A 24,478-nucleotide genomic window follows, 5' to 3' on the forward strand; every position below is an offset into this window, starting at 1 on the left:
AGCACACCACCACTACCATTATCAGCAGCTGCAGCAGTGTTTCCCCGCTTTTCTATAACATTCTCAGGGCAGCTTTGAATTTTTTAAAAAATCAAACTACAAGAGTGAAAGTTATTATTTGATATTGATTCTTCCAAAAAGGAGCTTCTACTAATAGCTTTAACAAATTGGCACAACAAGGCCTAAAGAGAGATTTTTTTTTCTCTACACTTGGCTCCTGATGCTAAATACCCTTCTAGGAACTACTGTTATTGCCAACAGGAGCAGCTTTCTTCCAGAATTCAATATTTATCAAGACTATGATAAAATGGATTAATATAATGAATAGTTTGTCCTTTAGTCACTAAATCCATAATTGAATAGAAAATTATGCAAGCTTAGTTTCCCCTAGGAAATGTCCTAATCTAATTCAAACTTGGACTGACTAAACTGTGCAGTTCTATGGATATTATCCCACAGGAGGGATGGAAGTGGGAGAAAGTGAGGAAAAGCGTTTGGAAGAATGCAGACTCATCTTACCCCAGCAAGGTCTGTCTTCAGGGATGGCCAGTCCTTTCTCAGTCTTCTTCCCACTTTCCCCACTACCCCCCTCTTTCTTCAATCAGAACAGAGTCTTCTCTCTGTTTTCATATGCTGGCAAGACAGATTCCCATGGGTGGCCACCATACATCATGGGATGGCCTCCGTGAGACTCCATTTTACCAACGTGTGGAAACGGGGAATAAACTTACATGAGATAAGGTCCTTTATGTATCAACACAGATGTAATCCCCATTATGTTCACTGGAATTTACTCCTAGATGGATGTAACTAGATTTAGCCATAAACAATGGACACACAAAAAGCACCATCTAATAAAATTATAAAATTCATAAAACACAATGGACCCTGTGAATAAAACTGGCTGTCTACAATTAACAATCCAAGGTACCGGAGTGAAGCAATCGCTAAGTCCTCAGTTCTGACCATAAATAACAGAAGGTCAAAGGCCTGTCTAAAACAGCATGTTTTTAAACTAGCCCAAAAGACTTGGAAAGTGAGGGCTAATTTAATCTCTCTAGTGAGGGTATTCCAGAGTCGGGGCCCACCACCAACAAGGCCTTCTCTCTCGTCCCCACCAACTGTGCTTGAGCCGGTGGTGGGACCGAGAGGAGAGCCTCCCTGGCAGATCTCAAAGTCAACCTTGTTCATGCAGAAACCTATTTTCCTTTCAACAAAAAGAATTACTTGCATCAAACTTCCCAAGAACTTTCAAATAGTAGATCATGTAGCAGCAAAAGAACAAATCTTTTGGTCTGGAAAGGTATTCTTTTGCATCCATGCACACACTATTGCTGTGTCCCAGGATTCAAAAAGAGCTTCATCGCTTCTGTGACACAACATCCATTTCAAAATAGTTATACAATTGGATGAGATTCAGAGTCTTCTGAACACAACAAAGATTCTTCATTGCTGCTTTTCACACTCATGGGAAATCTGCTTACAAAAATCACTGGACTCTCCACAGAAGGATTCAACAAGGTCTGCTGCTGGAAAGCAAAATTAGCAGCTCTTCTCCTGCGAGTGGAATGAACAACTTGTGCCTTATTTACACAGGCCTTTTTGAAAGCTTCTATTTTTGAAAAATCACGAGACCATACACAGTTGTTTGATATGAAATGAATTCCACCTAGTGCCATTTTTAGTGCTACTAGGTAGATTGTGCAGCTCTAAAACAGCAAACCGCTTAATGGCATGATTCAAGAGAATCACTGTGTCATTATTCCTATAATCCCATCATCTTTCAGAAGCTTTAATCTAATTTGTACGGAAATGAAATACGCACTCTAAAAGGTTTCAATTAATTCTAGGAACCATATGTTAAGGAAAAACAGATTATGGAAATGTTCTTTTCATTATGGCAAGAATGTTACAACTAAACAGTTCCAAGGACACCTAAATGCTTATGAATAGCTACTTACTAAGCCAAAATACAGGGGTGGGGGGTGGGGAATACTAAATGCATCCTTCATCTGATTATATAAATATCCATGGGCTGGTAACGTAGCAGAGGTATTCCATTCATCTTTTGAATGCTCCATTTCTAATTTTATGACAAGAAGTATTATAATAACAAAATAATTGATAAATAATACTTTCAAAGTATCTTAAATTTTAGCATCTTATGCATGTATTGCAAAACTTCTTATGATTTTATTAGGGATTATGTTTAGAGTAATTTAAAGACATAATAATAATGATAATAATAATAATAATAATAATAATAGTAATTCAAAGACATAATAATAATAATAATAATAATAATAATAATAATAATAAGCCTTATTTGTATCCTGCCCCCACTCCCCGAAGGGACTCGGGCCGGTTTACAGCAAGCAAACAAATACAGTAAATAATATAACACAAACAATAAGACATAGATGTGTTAGTATGCAAAATATTTTGAAAGTTTGAAAGTGCTACAAGATCCATTTGCGTACTTAGAGTAAATTGGATGGGCATTGAGCTTACCCTTTATGTTATTTTGATAAGAATATTTTGTTTTAAAAAATTACTGTTTAACTTATATATTTTCATGAAAAGTTATTATTTGTACCCCTATGAATAAAACTAAAAAAAACCTTGTAATTTCCTATGCTTAACCTATGTTGACTTGTAAGATATCAATTTCAGTCCAACCTAATATTTACCGATATTACTAAGAACATAATTGCAAACATTTTGTGATTTTTAATTATTACCCTAAATGAAGGTTACATTTTGATATGTATTTCAAAATCTTATGAGTTTTTAATATATTTCACATTATTCTAGCTTATATGTTTGTTATACTGTATATATATTATAATGATTCTGTGGTATGGCCAATGAAATGAAACTTACCAATATCGATAGGCTTGACAGACATTAATGGTGATTGTAGCAATGCTATTCCATCTGTGATCCTGAGCCACATAATGTAAGTATGGTTGAGTTTTACTGAAGGTATTTGGCATGCATATTTTTGGTCTCTTATAGAATTGCAGTGAGTAACTGTAAAATTGTCCTTCAGTGAATGTGTAGAAGTTGCTTCCAATGATACATCTGTTCTGAATTGGAAAAGAAAGAAAAAACTCATCAGGGTTTTTTTAATAGCACGGCTAGAGCATTTTACTAGGCATTGTTTCTGCAAAGATGCATCATTTAAGATAGAAGAGGGGTCACTGAAAATGTCAGAGCTGTCCTTTTACCTGTGCAAAGACAACGTGTAACACTTGAGTGAACAGCAATTTTTTTCTTGGAAAATAACAAAATTCTGAGGGGAAAGCTTTTAACATTTAGTCCTTGCATAGGAGCAATACATAATCGTTGAAGGTTGCATATAATGTAACATTCCCAAAATGATTTCCCTCAATACAGCTGAGGACATCTAGCCTTCAAAATTGTAAATTGTGATTCCCAGTACAGCCCGAGCTCTGCATAAAGCTTGTTTTTGATGGAAGGGAGCTTACTCTAAAGGACCTCATCAGAATCTAATTCTCTGTATCTTCTCCCTGTTTCTCTACACTGCTGAAACAGAGTCCCATGGAGTCCATCGCATGATGCAGGGCAACTTCTGGTGGGACTCCATGGGGCTATTTCGGCAGCATGTTAACCAACTCCAAATGACACAAAACAGGGGAACAACGGACTTCTACAGAGATGGGAGAAGAGGACCTTGAGTGGAGGGAACAGAGTAAGATGGGTCACACCAATGTCTCATGCCCTCCCACGCTATCTCTTTGCTCATCTGATGAGGTCCTATGAAACAAACTCCCTTGCCCAATACACAATTATAGTATTACTTTAACAGACATGATTATATCCTATGGGATGCTGAGATTTGTAGTTTAAGGAGTAGTGTTTAGAATTCTCAGCCAGAGAGCTCTAGTGCCTCAACAAGTGAAATGTGCAGCATTCCATGGTTATTCGTGTGGTCTTCAATCCATCCAAACTGTCCCAAATGCCCCTTTTATAGGAATTCACATCTTAAATAGGTTGTAGAAACTCCTGTACTGTTGTTGAAAAAATAAAAATGCAGCGATTTTAATTGTCTCATAGCCTCCACAGGGCCCCGCAGGCAGAAAACTATCTCCACCATCAAACCAACTTCAGCTGCCTTTTTTTTTTGCTATAAAACAATGGCTCTGTAAAACTTTCTCATCAGTAATAAAAAGTTACATCTGTTTTCAACAGAAATCTGTTTCTATCTAATTATATGAAGACCAAGATGTATCTTTCCAGATGAATTAGCCTCAAATATTTCTGAAATGTTATTGTCAAATTTTTGGTTATCTTTGAAATGAAACTATAGTTTTGAGAGTATTGCAACTATCAGCTTTGAAAAAAAATAGTTTGTTATGTTTTTTAAATAATTTATTTCCTCAATTCCATGAAGAAAATAAATGTACCATATTTAAAACCTGTCACTACAACTGTTGCTTTGGACTTGAGTATGGAAAATATTCAGATTCTGGCTTTTTAGCATTCTGTTTTGTTCCACACTAGAACACTAAGACGAGCCCAAAACATCTATCTTGGCTGACCTATCTAAATAAGTTTGTTTTTATGCATTTTTTTCACATAGTTGAAAGCACCACAAAAGCAAAGCAACAATCCTTTTTTGTTAAAAATATGCACTATTTAGCCCAGATATTCAAAATGAAAAGCACATAAAAACATGATGAAAATTATGTAACAGACATAAATTTAATAGACATACTACAAAAAATCAATTCTATACTTACTTACTTACTTCTTACTTAGGAGATCCCTTGTTGTCCGAGTAAGATTGTCCTCCAAGAACAGTGTCCTGGCAGTGGATACATAGGTGACTGTGGAGCCCTATTCTTGACCCACATGTTCTCCCACAGTGAGGGCATCCATTTCCAGGTGGGAGGCAGTCCCGATTGGGGTTGGCTTGACGTACCTTTCTCTTGGCACGTTTATCTCTTTCGCCTTCTATTTGTGCTTCTTTAAATTCTACAGCACTGCTGGTCACAGCTGATCTCCAGCTAGAGTGCTCAAGGGCCAGGGCTTCCCAGTTCTTGGAGTCTATGCCACAGTTTTGAAGGTTGGCTTTGAGCCTATCTTTAAATCTCTTTTCCTGTCCTCCAACATTCCATTTTCCGTTTTTGAGTTCGGAGTAGAGCAACTGCTTTGGGAGACAGTGATCGGGCATTTGGACAATGTAGCCAGTCCAGCAGAGTAGATGGCGGAGGACCATCACTTCAATGCTGGTGGTCTTTGCTTCTTCCATCATGCTGACATTTGTCCGCCTGTCTTCCCAAGAGATTTTCAGGATTTTTTAGAGGCAACACAGATGGAATCATTCCAGGAGTTGCATGTGACATCTGTAGACCACGTTTCGCAGGCATACAACAGGGTTGGGAGGACAATAGCTTTGTAAACAAGCACCTTGGTATCCCTACGGATGTCTCAGTCCTCATACACTCTGAGCTTCTATAACTATCCCAGAAATATGAAATGAAGTCTGCCACTATTCAGAGAATGATGTGATTGTGTTTACACATAAATTGCTGTGTTTAAATTATTTTATTTATTTATTTATTTATTTATTTATTTCGGTTGCTTCTACCCCACCCTTCTCACCCCGGGGGGGACTCAGGGCGGCTTACAAAGGCAAGGCACAATTCGATGCCCGCATCACATAACAGCAAAAGACATTAACATCGGTTACCAAAAACAGCAATTCTAGCCATAACAACAATTAACAGAAAACAATAATTATTATAGGCAAAAACAACCACAAAACCAGTAAAAGCAATAAAACCAATACAAACCTCATTGACAGTCAGCGTTTCACAATCTCATAGTTAAATTCCAATTCCACAATTTCAGTCCTTACAGTCCTATCCATCTGGTTTCCATATCTAATTATCAGATTGCCCAAGGGCCTGGTCCCACAACCATGTCTTTACCTTCCTCCTGAAGGCGAGGAGGGATGTTGATGCTCTGATATCCCCCGGGAGTGAGTTCCACAGGTGAGGGGCCACCACTGAGAAGGCCCTACTCCTCGTCCCCACCAGCCTCACTTGTGATAGTGGTGGGGTCGAGAGCAGGGCCTCCCGAGATGATCTCAAATTCCGGGGTGGGACATAGAGGGAGATACATTCGGACAGATACACAGGACCGGAACTGTAAAAGGTTTTGTAGGTCAAAACCAGCACCTTGAATTGTGCTCGGAATTTAACCGGCAGCCAGTGGAGCTGACGCAACAGGGGGGTGGTGTGCTCCCTGTATGTCGCTCCAGTAAGCAATCTGGCTGCCGCTCATTGGACCAGTTGAAGTTTCCGAACCCCACGTAGAGTGTGTTGTAGTCATCTATACGGGGTGTATAGATGAGCATGGACCACTGTGGCCAGATCAGACTTCCCAAGGTACGGGCGCAACTGGTGCACAAGTTTTAATTGCGCAAAAGCTCTCCTGGCCACCGCCGAGACCTGGGGTTCCAGGCTCAGCGAGTCCAGGATCACTCCCAAGCTGCGAACCTGAGTTTTCAGGGGGAGTGTAACCCCGTCCAGCACAGGCTGTAACCCTATACCCTGTTCGGCCTTACGACTGACCAGTAGTACCTCTGTCTTATCTGGATTCAATTTCAATTTGTTAGCTCTCATCCAGTCCGACACAGCAGCCAGACACCGATTCAAGGTCTGGACAGCCTCCTTGGTGACAGGTGAGAAGGAGTGACAGATCTGGATATCATCTGCGTAGAGATAACATCTCAGTCCGAAACTCCAAATGATCTCCCCCAGCGGCTTCATGTAGATGTTAAACAACATTGGGGACAGAATTGAACCCTGAGGGACTCCACAGGACAATGGCTGTGGGGCCAAACAGGTGTCACCCAGTAACACCTTCTGGGACTGTCCCTCAAGAAAGGACTGGAGCCACTGCAAAGCAGTACCCCCAAGTCCCATATCTCTGAGGCGTCCCAGAAGGATACCATGATCGACGGTATCGAAGGCCGCTGAGAGGTCCAGCAGAACTAACAGGGACACACTCCCCCTGTCCAGCTCCCAGCAAAGATCATCTACCAAGGCGACCAAGGCTGTTTCCGTTCCATGTCCCGGTCTAAAGCCAGACTGTGCCAGATCTAGATAATCAGTGTCTACCAGAAATCCCTGGAGTTGTGTTGCCACCACACGTTCCATGACTTTGCCCAAGTAGGGAAGATTGGAAACTGGCTGATAGTTGTCTAATTGAGTGGGGTCCAGTGATGGTTTTTTCAACAGCGGTTTTATGATAGCTTGTTTTAAGCTCGCTGGAATTTTGCCCTCCCGCAAGGAGGCATTAACCACCACCTTCACCCACTCTGCCAAACTCCCTCTGGCTTCCTTTATCAGCCAGGATGGGCAGGGGTCTAGGATGCATGTGGTAGGTCGCACCTCTCCAAGGATCCTGTCCACATCCTCAAGCTGAACCAATTGAAATGAATCCAATAAAAGCAGATGCTCTTGCTACATCCTCAGAGACTGCATTTAAAGTGACGTCGAATCCAGACCGAATCAGCGCAATTTTATCAGCGAAGAATCGAGCAAATGCTTCACAGCGAGCTCCCGAGCTGTCAGGGATCTCGCTTTTCGGCCGATTTAATAGACTCCTGACAACTCGAAAGAGCTCAGCTGGACGGTTCTTCGCCGACGCAATATTGGCCGCAAAGGATGTTTTTTGCGCTGCCGCTATTGCCACATCGTAGGACCTTAGAAAGGCATTCAGATGTGTTTGAGCTGATTTAGTCAGATTCCGGCGTCACACGCGCTCTAGCCACCTCTTCTTTCACTTCATAGCTGCCAGCTCCTCAGTGAACCAAGGGGCATGACTAGCCCGGATACTCGAGAGGGGGCGTTCCGGAGCGATTGTATCGATTGCCCTAGTCATCTCAGAATTCCAGCGAGAGACCAAGGCATCGACAGAATCACCAGCCAGGGCGGTGGGAAGATCCCCAAGAGCCATCAGGAATCCATTTGGATCCATAAGTCTCCTGGGGCGGACCATTTTAATGGGTCCACCAGCCCTGCGGAGGTTGGGAGGTACAGTGAGTCTAAACCTAATCAGGTAGTGATCGGTCCATGGCAACAGAGCGATGGTCAGCTCCTCCGCCCCGACCCTGTCACCCCATCCCTGGGTAAAGACCAAATCCAATGTGTGTCCGGCAGTATGGGTGGGACCAGATACTAATTGGGACAGGCCCATGGTTGCCATTTTATGAAGCACAGCCCACTTTCAGCACCCAACAAGCCCTTCTTGAAATGTAACTTCTTAGGTTTAAAAATGTATAAGCAATACTGTATACTCCTTCAAAGTGAAGCAAATTATTATTATTATTATTATTATTATTATTATTATTATGTATCCCACTTTTTCTCTCCATATGGAGACTCAAAGCGGCTCACAATTAAAAGCATTACAATACAACTTAAAATATACAAATATTAAACAGTATTAAACATAATTAATATTAAAAACAATTCAGGTTAAAACCATAAATGCATATAAAAGCACAGAATCCCCTTACTAGATCATGAACATCTTCTTCTTTAAAAGTCTGCCTGAATAAAAAGATTTTAACCTGCTGCTAGAAGGACAGCAGGGAGGGGGTCATTTCAGCTTCCCTGGGAAGGGAGTTCCAGAGTCAAGGGACAGCCACTGAGAAGGCCCACTTCTTCGTTCCCACCAACCGAGCTTGAGATGGAGGTGGGACCGAAAGAAGGGCCTGGATAGGTTTGTGCAAGGGGATGTGGTCAGCCAAACAGCTTGGACCCAAACCGTGTAGGGCTTTAAAGGTCATAACCAGGACTTTGAATTGTGTCCGGTAACAGACTGGCAGCCTGTGGAGATGTTTCAACAGGGTATTGTTCACTCCCTGTAGCCAGTCCCAGCTAGCAGTCTGGCTGCAGCTCTTTGGACCAGCTGAAGTTTCCGAGCACTCTTCAGAGGCAGCTCCATGTAGAGTAGGTTACAGTAATCCAGATGGGATACAACTAAGGCATGTACCACTATGGCCAGATCTGACTTCCCAAGGAGCAAGTGCAGTGGGCACATAAGTTTTAATTGTGCGAAGGCCCTCCTAACCACCTCTGACATCTGGCCCTCCAGATTCAGTACCAGTCCAGGAAGATCCCCAAACTGCAAACCTGTGTCTTCAAGGGGAGTGTAGCCCCATCCAGCATAGGCTGGGTGGGGTTACACTCCCCTTAGATCAGGGATCCCTATTTCCTGATCTATTTCCCAACTGACCAGGCGTACCTCTGTCTTGTTTGGATTAAGTTTCAATTTGCTTGCTCTCATCCATTACTGATGACATTACTGATGGCAGACACTGGTTTAGGATCAGAACAGATTCCTTGGCATTAGGTGGAAAGGAGTAGTAGAGTTTGGTGTCATCTGCATATAGGTGGCACCAAACTCCAAAACTTTGGATGACCTCTCCCAGTTGTTTCATGTATATGTTAAACAGCATGGGGGACAAAACAGAACCCTAAGTAATCCCACAGGTCAGCGGCTAGGAGTTCGAACAGGAGTCCCTCAGTACCACCTTCCAGGAAGGACCAGAGCCACTGTAAAACAGTCCCTCCCAGTCCCACCCCAGCGAGATGACCCAGAAGGATACTAGGCTCAATGGTATCAAAAGCCACTGAGAGATTCAGGAGAACCAACAGGAGCACACTCTCCCGTCTAGCTCTCTATGTAGGTCATCCACCAAGGTAACGAAAGCTGTCTCTTTCATAGCCAGGCCTGAAACCAGATTGAAATGGATCTAGATAAACCATATTATCCAGAAATCCCTGGAGTTGGAAGGCCAAGACCTTACTCAGGAAGGGGAGGTTGGACACTGGCTGATAATTATCCATTATAGAGGGTTTTTAAAATATAGGCCTCACAACTGCCTCCTTTTAGGCAAGTTGGAACTTTGCATTGTTCCAAGGAGGCACTAACTACCACTTTCACTCACTCTGACAGTGTCCCTCTGGCCTGTTTGATCAGCCAGGAAAGGCAATGATCTAGAGCAGGGGTCCTCAAACTTTTTAAACAGGGGGCCAGTTCACTGTCCCTCAGACTGTTGGAGGGCCGGACTATTTTTTTTTTTTAAAAAAAACTATGATTAAATTCCTATGCACACTGCACATACCTTATTTTGCTACTGTTATGAATCATAATGTAAATATCTGATATGCAGGATGTATTTTCATTGTTACAAACTGAGCATAAAGCATTGTGATTAATCACAAAAAGAATATGTAATTATATATTGTGAAATATTTTTTTCTAATTACAAATAAATGACATTTTGACTTCAAGCATGTCGTAGCAAGAGTAACAGTCTTAATATAACCAGGAACCCATTAATATGTTTACTGATCAGCCTATCAGCCAAACTCCCATGACCAACAGAAAATACTGGAGAGGTTTGGTTAAAATACACTCAAACATGTGGACGTTGCAGTCACTCCTGCAATCAAAGCGCATTCTGAATTCCCCAACAATGGGATTCAACCAAACTTGGTATACAGAACACCCTTGACAATTAGATTCATCATAGTTTGTGGCAGCCACACATACAAAGTGTCTGGAGGAGAACAACTACATTCAAAGTAAGGGCCACACAGTTAAACAGGAAATAACACTTTCAAGCCAGGAACAGATTTTTGTTCTCCAATTTGGTTTCAGAGTGTGATTCCAGGTGGGAAGCTCTGACCAAAGCAGGAGATCACAAGAGGAGGGCATTATTATTATTATTATGTTTATGTTTATTATGTTTATTTATACACCACTTTTTGTCTCCACAAGGAGACTGTGGGCCCTTCCAGACAGGCCCTATATCCCAGGATCTGATCTCGGGTTTTCTTCTTTAAAATGGATTATATAAGTCTGCACTACCAGATAATCTGGGATAAAGAGAAAACCTAGGATCAGATCCTGGGATATATGACCTGTCTTGAAGGGCCCTCAAAGGGCCCTTCCAAACAGCCATATAACCCAGAATGTCAAGGCAGATAATCCACAATATCTGCTTTGAACTGCATTATCAGAGTCCACACTGCCAAATAAACCAGTTCAGTGTGGATTTTATACAGCTGTGTGGAAGGGGCCAAAGCAGCTTACATTTCAATAAAATTTCAAATCTACAAATATATGAAATACTACAACAAAATTAAATATCACTGGTATTTCTTAAAGCAGGCATGGGCCAACTTGGGCCCTCCTTGTGTTTTGGACTTTAATTCCCACAACTCCTAACAGCCTCCCTACGGACTGTTTTCACAGCAGGAGCCTGGATTTGCCGAAGAGAAGCAGAGGACAAAAAAGGGAAGAAAAGGAACCCCCGGTTTTGAGGAGATGTCTTTCCTCCAGGAGGCTGGCGTTTCTGCCTCCCCTACTCTCCCCTTCCTGTGGGCTTTGCAGGGGCTCCTTGAGCCCTGCGTTCAGGTAGAGGTGGAAGGAAGGAGGGAGGGCTGGATGGTGAGGGGAGGCTTCGGGGCTGCCTATTGGCAGCTGTGTCTTTTCTGGAAGAGTGGAGGCAAGGGATTCTCTTGCCTCAGCTCTTCCAGGCAACAGCCGCGTGCTCCAGCCGCCGCCTTCACCTCCTCCAAGGAAGAAAAAGAGGAGAAAGGGAAGAAGAGAAGAAAGGGAGAGGAAGAAAAGAGGGAGAAAAAGGAGAGAGAAAGGAGGAGGGAGAAAGAGAAAGAGAGAGGAAAGGGGGAGAGACTGAAACGGGGAGAAGGAGAGAGAGCATGAGGGGGAAGAAGAGGGAACGAAAGGAACTCAGCGTTAGCAGAGCCAAGGCTGATTTCACTAAGACACAGGCCTCCTCCTCGGCGGGCCGGATAAATGCCCTCGGGGGACCGCATCCGGCCCCTGGGCCGCAGTTTGGGGACCCCTGATCTAGAGTATATGTGATAGCTCTCATCTCATCAAGGATCCTGTCCATGTCCTCAGGCTGCACAAATTGAAAGGTATCCATCAACACTGGATATGCAGGTGCCAAGGTTACATCCATTGGAACTGTATCAGTAACAGCATCCAAGTCGGAACAGATCTGGGGGACTTTATCTGCAAAGTGCCATGCAAATCCATCACAGCAAGCTGCTAGATGGTCAGGTATTTCTCCTTGAGGACTAGTATGTAATAATCCTCAGACCACTCAAAACAGCTCAGCTGGATGGTTCCTTGCAGATGCAATGGTGGCAGCAAGGAACAATAGGCTTTGAAATATGCTCTAGCCAATGCTTGGTCAGATTCGCTTCGAATTTTGCGCCAATGTCACTCTAGTCCCCATCTCACTCACTTCATTGCCACCAACTCCTTGGAAAACCAAGGGGTTGGTGGCAGTGAAGTGGGTGAAAGCAAAGACATGGTTTAACCCTATTTTCTGTGTTATAAAACCTACAGCATTGTGAGTTTCATGGACAAAATTGCTATACATTGAAATAATATCCCAAATACAAGCCATTGCCACTGATACGGGTACAGTACAATGCTCAGAAGTGATAGACATTGAATTCAATGGGATTTATTCCCATCTAATGGCATGATCAGGTGCCCAGAATTAAGGCAGTCCAGGGAATCTGATAGACTACCAACGACCTGTTTTATGGAGGGAGTAGTGATGGACACTGCTGTAGAACACCTCTTGTTCAGTCAGAGCTTCTGCAAACAGTCCTCACAGATTTGGCAACTGAGCAGACTCAAGATAGCAATCATACGTTCTGCCTCCCTCCTTGAGACAGCTTAAGATGAGAGTGATCATCCATCACTTGAAACAGCATTTCAAAGAAAAATGGAAAACTTTTGAGCTTTGATCCTGCTTCCCTTGCCTCTGAAGCAAAGGCGGTTGCTGCATACCATGCCTCTCAACTCAAAGTGTTGGGCTCTCTATAGCAATACCAATGCAAAGTGGAAGAGCATTCTCTCTCATGCCTGAAGCCACCCATGACTGAGCTAATACTAACCTAAAAAGACCTCAGAAAATGCCTGCTAGGTCAATTCTCCTCACAGTTGAAAGGATATGGAGTAGACTAGCTTCAGAGGCATGTAGTTCTCTCTGCCTTGGCCCTTAAGAGGCTTGTATCCCTGCAGGCTAACTCCAAAGTCCAGCTGCTCAGCTGCATTCTGCTCTCTGCTGCTAGTATTATGAGGAAACACGAATTGAGTGCATAAATGCAGACCTCACCTGTGTGTAATTTCATATATTTGATTACAATTATATCCTACCTTACCTTAAGACTGAATATATGTCAATTTCCTGTTTCTTATATATGTTATGTAATGTTATATAATGTTGCATAAGAATGTTTGAATCTGTCTTTGCATTTCTATGTCCAGCACTCTAACTCCTATGCCATAATAGTTATTTCTGAGGAACATCAAAGATACTTCAAAAATAAAATCTAAGATGCACATGGCACAGATTTAAATAATCAGAAAGTTCAAATGGCATAAGAATGCTGATTCATTAACAAAATCCCAACCTAAAAGTAAATAACGTATTTTATAAATAATCATCTATTCTAAGTCTGTCAAATCATATTGTACTCAATAAAGCAGCAGAAAAAGAAAATTACATCGCCTGTCACAAAACAATGGCCTAGATATTTGTTTTTCTTCATATCAGGAGTGACTTGAGAAACTGCAAGTTGCTTCTGGTGTGACAGAATTGGCTGTCTGCAAGGACATTGCCCAGGGGATGCCTGGATGTTTGATGTTTCACCATCCTTGTGGGAGGCTTCTCTCATGTCCCCGCTGACAGAGGGAGCTCATCCATGCTCTCTCTGGATTCGAACCTCCAACCTGTTGGTCTTTAGTCCTGCCAGCACAAGGGTTTAACCCATTGCGCCACCGGAGACTCCTTGGCCTAGATATAAGAACAGTTCACAAGGAGCCAAATGAAAATGAGACAACAGTACAATGCAATCTAAGAAATCTAGATTAAGAATAACACCAACTCTGTATTATTCAAGTTACTCATGAAGAATACAACTGTGTATTTTTAGAAGTGCATTGATCAATAGGGATAAGCTAGGAAGGTGAGTAAGATGGTGACAAATCTGGAAAGCAAAGCTGAATTTCTAAAAAATATCAATTGAATCATTAAGAATTGGTGACTTAACATTCAACAATTGCCTCAATGGATCTATTCTGTTTGAATTCAAGCCCAAGATATGTGATGAACAGTAGAAAGAATAACTATGTTTGCCTCAGACAAGAAAACAATGAGGAAAAACAAAATATCTGAAGGCAAAGAGTGGGGCAGACTTCTCTTTTGCTCCAGGGAGCAGCACTAAAACTAATAGGAAAAAGCGTATATTTAAAACCTGAAGAAACATGGCAGCAGTTGTTTAAACAGCATAGCAGATCACATCAGGGGCATTGAGTATTCAGAGATTTCAAGTAGAATATGGGTTGCTGTCTGACAGAAATGTAAATGCACACTGAGTTGCAGAACTTGAACTGGAGAAGAAGCTGGAAAAGGTGGCTCCTCTCCAATGCTCCTTCAATATTTTTAAGTGGGTTAAAATATTCAGATGGTAAAGTATTGCAACTATAAAGCCATAGAGGTAACAACTAAAGTGCAAGTTGCCTTAAATATGTAACTTAACAACACATTATCATCAAATATCTAAAAAGTTCTAATAGTACCATTTACAGGGTTGCTGTGAGTTTTCCGGGCTGTATGGCCATGTTCCAGAAGCATTCTCTCCTGATGTTTTACCCACATCTATGGCATGAATCCTCGGAGGTTGAGGGGTTTATTGGAAAACTAGGCAACTGAGGTTTGTATATGTGTGGAAGATCCAGGGTGGGAGAGATAACTCTTGTCTGCTTGATTAGCATTTAATGGCCTTGCAGCTTCAAAGCTTGGCTGCTTCCTGCCTGGGGAATCCTTTGTTGGGAGGTGTTAGCTGGCTCTGATTGATTCTTGTCTGGAATTTCCCTGCTTTTTTAGTGTTGCTCTTTGTTTACTGTCCTGATTTTAGAGGTTTTTAAAATATTGGTAGCCAGATTTTGTTTATTGTCATGTTCTCCTCCTTTCTGTTGAAATGGTTCACATGCCTGTGGATTTCAATGGCTTCTCTGTGTAGTCTAACATGGTAGTTGTTAGAGTGGTCCAGCATTTTTATGTTCTCAAATAATACGGTATGCTGTGACCAGGTTGGTTCATCAGGTGTTCTGTTATGCCTGACTTCTCAAATTGAATTAGTCTGCAGTGCCATTCATATTCCTTGATTCATGTTTGGGTGCTGCGTTTGGTGGTGACTTGTCCACAGCTGCATAGTATACAGTAGACTCCTGCAGAGGTGAAAGGATCCCTCTTCTCCTTTGCTGAACATAACATTTGTTGGATTTTCTTAGTGGGTCAGTAGATAGATTGAAGGTTGTGTTTCTTCATCAGCTTCCCTATGCGGTCAGTGGTTCTCTTGTTGTATGGTAAGAACACCTTTCCTCTGGTTGGATCTTTGTCTTTACTCTTTACCATTTACACTTTTTGTCAAATTCTCATGGGCAAGCCACACTCTTACCCTTATATTTCTATTTCTATACAGACTCTAGAATGATTTTTGAAGAAAAAATAATTTCCTCTTTGAAAGCAATCTGTATTGCATGGAAATAAAAACCCTTTGAATAATTTACTGGAAGACTTCCCTTGTTATTAGTGAAAGATTCATACCCTACGTACATCTGCCGTCTTTTCATATTTAAGACTTCCTTTTTGTGCTCCATAAGAAACAGCATGTAGCATTTTCAAGTATGCGGTGCTATGATATTGCATCCCCTTTGAACAAAAGTGCCTATTGATGTGTGAAGGAATGAATCCAATGTCTTTATTACTGCTAGAGAATTTCTGCTATGAAGATCAGGTATAAGCTATTTTGTTCAACATATTTCACATAATCTTTTTTTTAACCCAATTAGGCAGTATGACCTCAATTTAAAAATCCTAAAAGATACTCTTGTGTGGATTTTTCCCTAACTTAAAGAAATTCTGTAGAGGCAAAACTAATCAGCAAATCTAGCAAGTTGCTTTATTGTCTGGAACAGCTGCATTAGGTCATTCTCTAAGGATGAAAATGATAACATTATTATGAAACTACCTGCATCCTACTCTTTGCTATTATCTGGATACTAGAGGTTTGTCAATAATTCTGCTATAAGTTGGTCATGTGTTGGCTACATACACAATTTTTAAATATATATTACATAAATCTCAGTCAGTAGCACAGTATCAGAAGTACTGCCAATTTATGGCTAGGCCATGAAGAGATAGAAAACTTAGAGGGAAATGTTAATATATATTATTAATATTCTAAAAAAAAATCAAGTATGTAGTAGTAAATTTTATTGATTAGCACTTACCAAACCAATACCAAACCAAACAAATACCAAACCAAACAAAAATGCTTGATAAAACTGTATTATACTCTATATAGTAAGTTAAGTAAAACACTTATAACAATGCAGAAAATAAATATAATAAAACTTCTCGGCCTTTTGGCTAAAATCACGTGTAATTCAAGCATGTGTAACTTGAAAGGAGATACTTCTAACAACTAAGAAAATTACGAACTGTTTCTTACATTTAAAATAGCAATATTTTACTATACTAAATGAATAAAAGTGAGAAATGGAAGTAAAACTTTTTGGAAACCTAGTGTACTATGTATGTGTATATATTTGTGTGTGTGCGCGCTCCAAAACAAATCTAAGGACAGACTTTATGTCCCCCCTAACTGTCCTTCTGTTGTAGTAGAGTCTCCTGGTAACGCTATAACTGATAATAGGAGTAGCAGAGGAGGGAAGAGAGATGCCCAGAATTTGGATGAGGAGCAACAAAGAAAGAGAATTAGGGAAATATTCATGTCACCTACAGACAAAGACTCTTTTGACGGCTTTTCAAAAAGTGAAATGGAGGAGGGGGGAGATAAGAGTAGAGATGTAAAAAGGATTACTTGCAAACAAGAGTCAGATGAGGAGTATCAGAGGAAACGGATCCGTGACATACTTACTGCTCCTACTGAAGAGGAGGATTTTATGGGTTTTACAGGAAGTAATGGGTCTGGGAGTTGTGACGAGGAGGAGGATGGGTTGGATTGGACTCGTGTGCAAGAAGTCAGAGATGTATGTACACAACCTACGTCCAGTGATACCTTTGAGGGGTTTTATGGGGATTGGCAATCTGGTAATACATGGGGAGACCTAAGTCTTGATAAGAGATGGAAAAGTTGGCGGGATGGGTGTTGGCGCTCAGCTGTAGAGGCTAAAGCAGCTGGCAGTGATGAGGAGAGGGTGGAGGACAGTTCATCAACAGATAATGAGTTGTAAGATAAATGTAGGCACTGGAGCAATGAAACTTTGCAGAAGGCAAAGTGTTGGATTTGTGCCTGGGTCTTTGTTGCTGCTGTTTCTCTTGTTGGGTCCTGGAACTACAGGTTGCTGTATTCTCCGTGTATCGACTGGCTTGGAATATTGTGAGTGCTGACTTCCCTTCTTCTTGACTTTGGATTGCTTGGATGACGACGCTGCTTTTTGGACTTTAACATTGTCTACTGGACTTATTTCAACTTTGGACTGCATTTGGACGACGGCTTTGCTTTTCTACACCTTGTTTGTTTGCATTCTTTGAACTCTGTGATTTTGAGGCGTTTTGCTCAAACTTTTGTTTATCCCAGATTTAATCCGGATTATTTGCTAAATTGAATTTTTACACATACAGCAATCTCGGTTTCAGGAGATAAGACAGAGTATAAATAAAGATTATTATTATTATCTATAAAAAACACATTCTGTAATCATTAAGCACAGCAATTGGACATATATATCATATACTTACAATGCATAATGCAGACTAACTGTAAGGTCTTCATTCCAGTACGGTGACTTGGTAGACAATTCCACAATACACAATAATTCCTGTGTGCTTTCTTGAGTCCAAAGCTGTAGATTCCACAATGAATCTAAATTGAAAAATATTTTCTAAAATGTTCTCTTGTGTCAAAATACAGTTTGAAAAAGGTTTACAAACACAAACATTTCCTCTTAACAGTGACTATAGAACTTCAACCCACAACAATTCCATGGAAAATAAGTCATATATATTTAGCTTCACAATTAATTCTAAGCAGCTTCTAATATTTAGTAATGACTTCCCAAAGATGGAAGTAACATTTCGCTGTCATCCCATACTTCTTTACACCCTAGGATTATGATTATGTGAACTGACTTCATAACAGAACCCTACTTAGTATGTTATTTCATCTTTAGTTAGCCATAGATCTTTCTCTGGCTAATCAACAAGTTCATTTGTCTCAATGCTACCATTTAAGTAAATTATCCATACCAGAAAGTTACCTATTTCCTTGCTTTCACTGCCATGTTCTTACAGTGCTACTCTTTCCTATGACTTAACTAGCCAGACTTTAGTCCAACTCTAGTTTGCTTTTCACATCTTTTCTAGCTCTATCCTTTGCTGCCATATAAAACCTAGCTTATAATTCTACCTGTGTATGTTTACAATAGCCCCCCCCCCCCCCGGCCCGGTGGCGCAGCAAGTTAAACTGTTGAGCTGCTGAACTTGCTGACCAAAAGGTTGGTGGTTCGAATCCAGGAAGCAGGGTAAGCTCCCATGGTTAGGTTCACCTTCTGCCTTCTGTGGTGGAGGCTCCTTCTTTGGAAGCTTTTAAACAGAGGCTGGATGGCCATCTGTCAGGGGTGATTTGAATGCAATATTCCTGCTTCTTGGCAGGGGGTTGGACTGGATGGCCCATGAGGTCTCTTCCAACTCTTTGGTTCTATGATTCTATGACCTAGCAGTTCGAAAACATACAAATGTGAGTAGATCACTAGGTACCACTTCTGTGGGAAGGTAACGGCGCTCCATGCAGGCCACATAATATAGGAGGTGTTTACAGACAACACTGGCTCTGCTTAGAAATGATGAGCACCACCCCCAGAGTCAGACACAACTAGACTTTATGTCAGGGGAAACCTTTACCCTTACCTTTACTATAATAAATCTATCTATGTATATAATAAAAGTCAAAGTTTGTATGCGGAGGACAAAAGTGTGGCGGTGTATGTGCCAGCATTCTGATTGCACAGCCTGAAAGTTCCAAGATTCTGATTGGCTGCCGCTGTGGTGCTATTTGCATATGGTCCCGGATTGGCCAGCTTTACAGGAGCCCCTGGTGGAGAAAAGGGTTCATGACAGAAATGGAGACATGAGAGAAGGAAATTTGCATATGGGCTCTGATTGGTCAGCCTCAATTCCAAGATTCTGAGATGACAAAGAGAGGAAAGGAAAAGGCCAGGAGCTGAGTCAGACAATTACCAATACAGACCAAACTGGGCACATAGAGCCCCCATGACCCACTCTACATCCTACTTCAGTTTGGAGGAGGATGAACCATGGATGTTGGAACTTGCAGTACCATCACTCACATTCTGAGACCGCTGTTAACCTCAGCCAATGACTGATCAGGACCAAACTTGGCACATAAACCTCTCATGACCCACTTTATGTCCTGGTGTGGTTTGGCCAGGGATGGACCATGGATTATGGGACTTGCAGTACCTTTGCTCAATTCTTGAGACCACTGCAACCCTCATCCAATTACCGATAAAGACCAAACTTGGCACACTGAGTCTCCATGATGCACTCTACATCCTGGTGCAGTTTGGAGGCAGATGCACCATGGACGATGGGACTTGCAATACCTGCACTCCCTTCCTAAGACCATTACAACTGCCAACAATGATGGATCAGGACCACAATTTACACAGAGAGCTGGCATGACCCACTCTACATCCTGGTGTGGTTTGGAAGAATTTGACAATGGATGATGGGACTTGCAGTCACTTCACTCACTTCCTGAGACCACTGAGACCCTCTCCAATGACTGATCAAGACCAAACTTGGCACACAGAGTCCCCATGACCCACTGTACATCCTGGTGCACTTTCGAGGATGATGGGACCTCAAGTACCTCCACTCCCTTCCCAAGACTGCTGCAACCCTCATCTAATGACCAATCAAGACCAAACTTGGCACACAAGTTTGACCCACTCTACATCCCGATGCTGTTTGGAGATGGAGGGATGATGGGACTTCCAGTGCGGTTCAGGGCAGGATGGGCCACTAATGATGGGATTTGCAGTTCTAAGGGGGATGGACCATGGCTGATGGCACTTGCAGTATCTTTACTCACTTACTGAAACCACTGCGACCCTCATCCAATGACCAATCAAGGCCAAATTGGCACACAGAGCCCCCATAACCCACTCTACATCCTAGTGCACTTTCGAGGAGGACAGGTCATGGATGATGGGACTTCAAGTACCTTCACTCACTTCCTGAAAACAATGCAGCCGTTATCCAATGACCAATAAAGACCAAACTTGGCATACAGAACCACCATTATCCACTTTCTCAACCCCGGCAGTGCCGGGTCCGCAAGCTAGTAAATAATAAAAAAAAGATCAACCTAACTGAGGGAGGGTAAATACTCAAATTATTTCACCAACTCTATAATTGAGTGGCTATTGGACATGTTGCTTTAAAAATACTCCAAAGTATGGGGTGTGAATAGTATGATTATATTATATCCATCCTTGCTTAGTTTCACTGGTTCCCAGCCAATTTAAAATGCAGTAACTAGTCTTCATATTCCTTCACCACTCTAATACCCTGGGTTCTCCCACCAGGTAGTTGCTAGCAAAAAAACCCAAACTTTTCAGTAATGGAGAAGGTCATATGAGACCCAGGGCCCTTCCACACAGACCTATATCCCAGAATATCAAGACAGAAAATCCCACATTATCTGAGTGTGGACTCAGATAACCCAGTTCAAAGCAGATATTGTGGGATTTTCTGCCTTGATATTCTGAGATATAGGGCTGTGTGGAAGAGCCTCTACTTTGGTATAATTTCAACATCAAGAAGAAAATGTCATTATTCTTCCAGGCTTTTTAGTTTAAATAATGCGATCTGTCATAATTTTTATATGCATTATTGATCTAATTTGTATGCACATTTCTTATTCTTGAAAGCAACAATTGTAGACCTCAGATAATCATTGTAAATCGTAACAACAATTTTTTAAAAAAAAAAATCTTCCACAAGCACACCTATTTGATGAGATGATAAAGCACCAGGTTCTGAGAAGGTAAATGCTCTGGCTTCCATCTCTGCAGTATATATGAAACAATTAATAGACATTTCACTCCAATGGCAACAAAGAAATTTATCTTCAGCTGCCAGGGCTGTTGCATTGGTTTTACTTGTAGCATGCTCTTTGTTTGAACTAGGACTATTCTCCACAATCTCAGAAGGCAAAGAAAAGTTAGAAATCTTCTGTGGTTGCACGCAAGGTAATTGAAAGCTCTGTGCGGGAATCTGATACACCATGCAGTGGGAGACAGCCATTTGAAAGAAATCTGAAAATACAAACAGAAACAGGATTCAAACTTTACACAGGACAACCACAAAACTTTTACTACAGATTAAGCATGCCTTATCTGGAATACAGAAATCTGGAATACAGAAATCTGAAATTCAAAATTGTTTTCACGAGTGGCTGAGATAGTAGCACTTCTGCTTTCTTTGGGATGATTCAAAATATACAAACTGTTTCATGCTCAACATTATTACAAATACAGTAGAGTCTTGCTTATCCAACATAAACAGGCCGGCAGAACGTTGGATAAGCGAAAATGTTGGATAATAAGGCGGGATTAAGGAAAAGCCTATTAAATGTCAAATTATGTTATGATTTAACAAATTAAGTATAAAAAATAATGTTTTACAACAAATCAACAGAAATAGCAGTTCAATACATGATAACGTTATGTAGGAATTACTGTATTTACGAATTTAGCACCAAAACAATGTAATGTATTGAAACAGCTGTGGATCCGGGCATTGAATAATACAGAATGTTGGATGAGCAAAGGTTGGATAAACGAGACTCTACTGTATTGTACATTAAATTCTTATTCTAGCTATGTTTATGAGGTTTACGTGAAACATAAATAAATTGGGTGTTTAGACTTGGGTCCCATTTGCAGTATATCACATTACATACATGTTTGCAAATAAAGGTATTTCAAAATCTGAAAGAATCTAAAATCCAAAAAACTTCCTAGTCCCAAACATTTTGGACATGGGATGCTCAATCTGTATTACACAAGAACCCAACAAGATTACTGAACAAATTACAAGTATATGTGTAAAATCACATACATGCTTCTTTTAACCTCAATGGAAGTTTTTTTGTAATTATTTTAAAACTTGTCATTACCTATATGTGTGTGTGTGTGTGTGTGTGTGTGTGTGTGTTAGCCTTAGTCAGTATCAATGTCTATAATCTCATGTATCCATCAAACTTCAGTAGAAATTAGTGCAACCAACTTTGGCATCAGTTCAACTCAGAGAAATGCACAAAAGTTGGCAATTTCTGTTGTAGCATAATAAAACACCGTACTTTAAAATATTGTAGTAATCCTTCCCTATAAAAAAATAATTACTGAAACCAGAACAATGCAATTTTCAGAAATATAAAAACTTTGCAAAATTGTATGCAATGGTCAGTAATATAGAGAAACATATTTGCATTCACATAGTGGTTTATCATACAGCAATCCTGTAATAGGTGGCCATTTCACTGCTTCAGTGTTTTTACCACCCCATTGACTAGTCCTCATTTTGTTTTGGTTTTTTTGTTACAATTTGGAACTTAAATGAATACAATCCATTAACCCCTTCAAGACATTGTATGTCTCTGAGGGCCCTTCGACACGTGCATTCTAACCCAGATTAAAGCTGGTTAAAAGGGGTGTGTGGCTAAATGATGCTTAGCCAAAATGCAGGAGGAATCAGGTTAAAGGCTGGAAAACTTATGTTTAAAAGTTGCCCTTTAAACTAAGTTCTGCCTAAAAAAACACACATTTTTCCATGCATGTACAAACCTGCAGGCATGGAAGACATGTGTTTTCCTTCCTTCCTCCCTCCCTCTCTGGTCTCTCTCCTACTCCCCCCCCCTCCCTAATTTCCCTCTCAATTTACCAAAAGAAACCTTTCATGCAGGCCTTCACAGTCTTTGCCTCTGTTCCTCCAACAGAAGATCTAACAGGGGAGCTTGGAGCAGAAATCCCCCTTCCCAACCCAAAGGCCTCTTTCTGCTCTTCCCAGGGAGGGGAGCGGAGGCAGGGAGACTGTTGGAGTGGAGTCTTATCTCAAAAAAACTCAAGGGAAATAGGAAATGGGGGGAAGTGAGGGGGCAGCTGGCACTACCCATGCCCACCCCTGCTGATCTCAGATCAGCAGGAGCAAGTATCTGGACACACACACCTCTGCAAAATCCTGTGGTTTAGGCCACCTGTGTGACTCCATTCCAAGAGGAAATGGGATTCCTCTTGCATTTTTTGCCTGCCTGGAAGGGCCCCCAAAAAAACAGGAAAACTCTGGGGCTCGAGGGAATAGCTGTGGGATGTCAGTTTCTGAAGCAGTTGCCTCGTCTAATGGCAGGGTTGTCTCAGATGAATGTACCAAACAGGGGTCTTCAGCACTTTTATCCAGACAGCTAAAAAGATTTACAAGCAACTTACTCAATTGTAGAAATCCAGCCAAAATATTGTACCAGCCCATCTTGCTCTGAATAAAAGATCTGAGAAGGAGACAATGAAAGGACCAGTGAAAAAGTAAATTTTGATATCTACAGAAGAATAATGATTTCCCTAAGGGAAAAAAAAACTTTAGATCCCACTGCAAAGAACAGATGCTGGGATATGGATTCCAGCTAGGACATTGTATGGATAAAGGATAACAATTCCCTCCCCACTCTGATCAAGTCTGGATGTGGTAAAGCCCCCCCTCCCCGCCAGTCCCATATCTGCTAAGAGAAATTACAGTAATACCTCCACTTTCAGGGGTTTCACTCTTGCAGTTTAGATTATTCATGAGCTTGAACTGCCTGGCCTCCCAAAGTTGGGTTTGCTAGGCAGAGGAATATCTCTGAGCAGGAATGGCAGGCCACTGCTGTGGTCCATTGAGGGGATAACAGCTGTAGTCGGGAGGGAGACAAGCGGTGGAGCCAGCCCCATGTGCCACTTTGTTTATCTCGCCTCCTTTTCCACTTCCTTTGTTACTCAGGCAAAGGTAGGAATGTGCCAGAGAAAACAGAAATACACATGCCCACAAAAGTAGCGGGATAGCTGTGTTTGTATTTTTCAAAATGATCATAAAATTTCAAATAATGTAAACATATAAAGTCTAGCTTAATCCGCGTTTACATTTTTGTTAATATGACAGTTAAGATTTCTGAAAATATTGTTAAGTTAGCAGATTTTGTGTTATTCAGCACATATATATGTGAAAAGGCAAATGCCAGATTCAAAAGTTGGGTTAAGAAGATTCTGCATAAACCTGGTAAGTTTACCCTATTTA

At 41.2% G+C, this 24,478-nt stretch overlaps 1 protein-coding gene across 1 annotated transcript in view; it reads right to left on the bottom strand.

Moving 5' to 3' along the window:
• LEPR (leptin receptor) overlaps positions 1-24,478 on the bottom strand; it is a 77,807-nt gene that overhangs the window by 32,592 nt on the left and 20,737 nt on the right. The window contains exons 2-5 of the mRNA XM_067467851.1: positions 23,641-23,699; positions 21,163-21,471; positions 17,870-17,993; positions 2,884-3,089 (exon numbers count right to left, since the gene is read on the bottom strand). Of these exons, the coding sequence (XP_067323952.1) occupies positions 2,884-3,089; positions 17,870-17,993; positions 21,163-21,471; positions 23,641-23,680 (679 nt within the window). The 5' untranslated portion in view covers positions 23,681-23,699. The remainder of the gene's footprint in view (positions 1-2,883; positions 3,090-17,869; positions 17,994-21,162; positions 21,472-23,640; positions 23,700-24,478) is intronic.

Source organism: Anolis sagrei, chromosome 4 (assembly GCF_037176765.1).
Source record: "Anolis sagrei isolate rAnoSag1 chromosome 4, rAnoSag1.mat, whole genome shotgun sequence".
NCBI classification, from domain to species: domain Eukaryota; kingdom Metazoa; phylum Chordata; class Lepidosauria; order Squamata; family Dactyloidae; genus Anolis; species Anolis sagrei.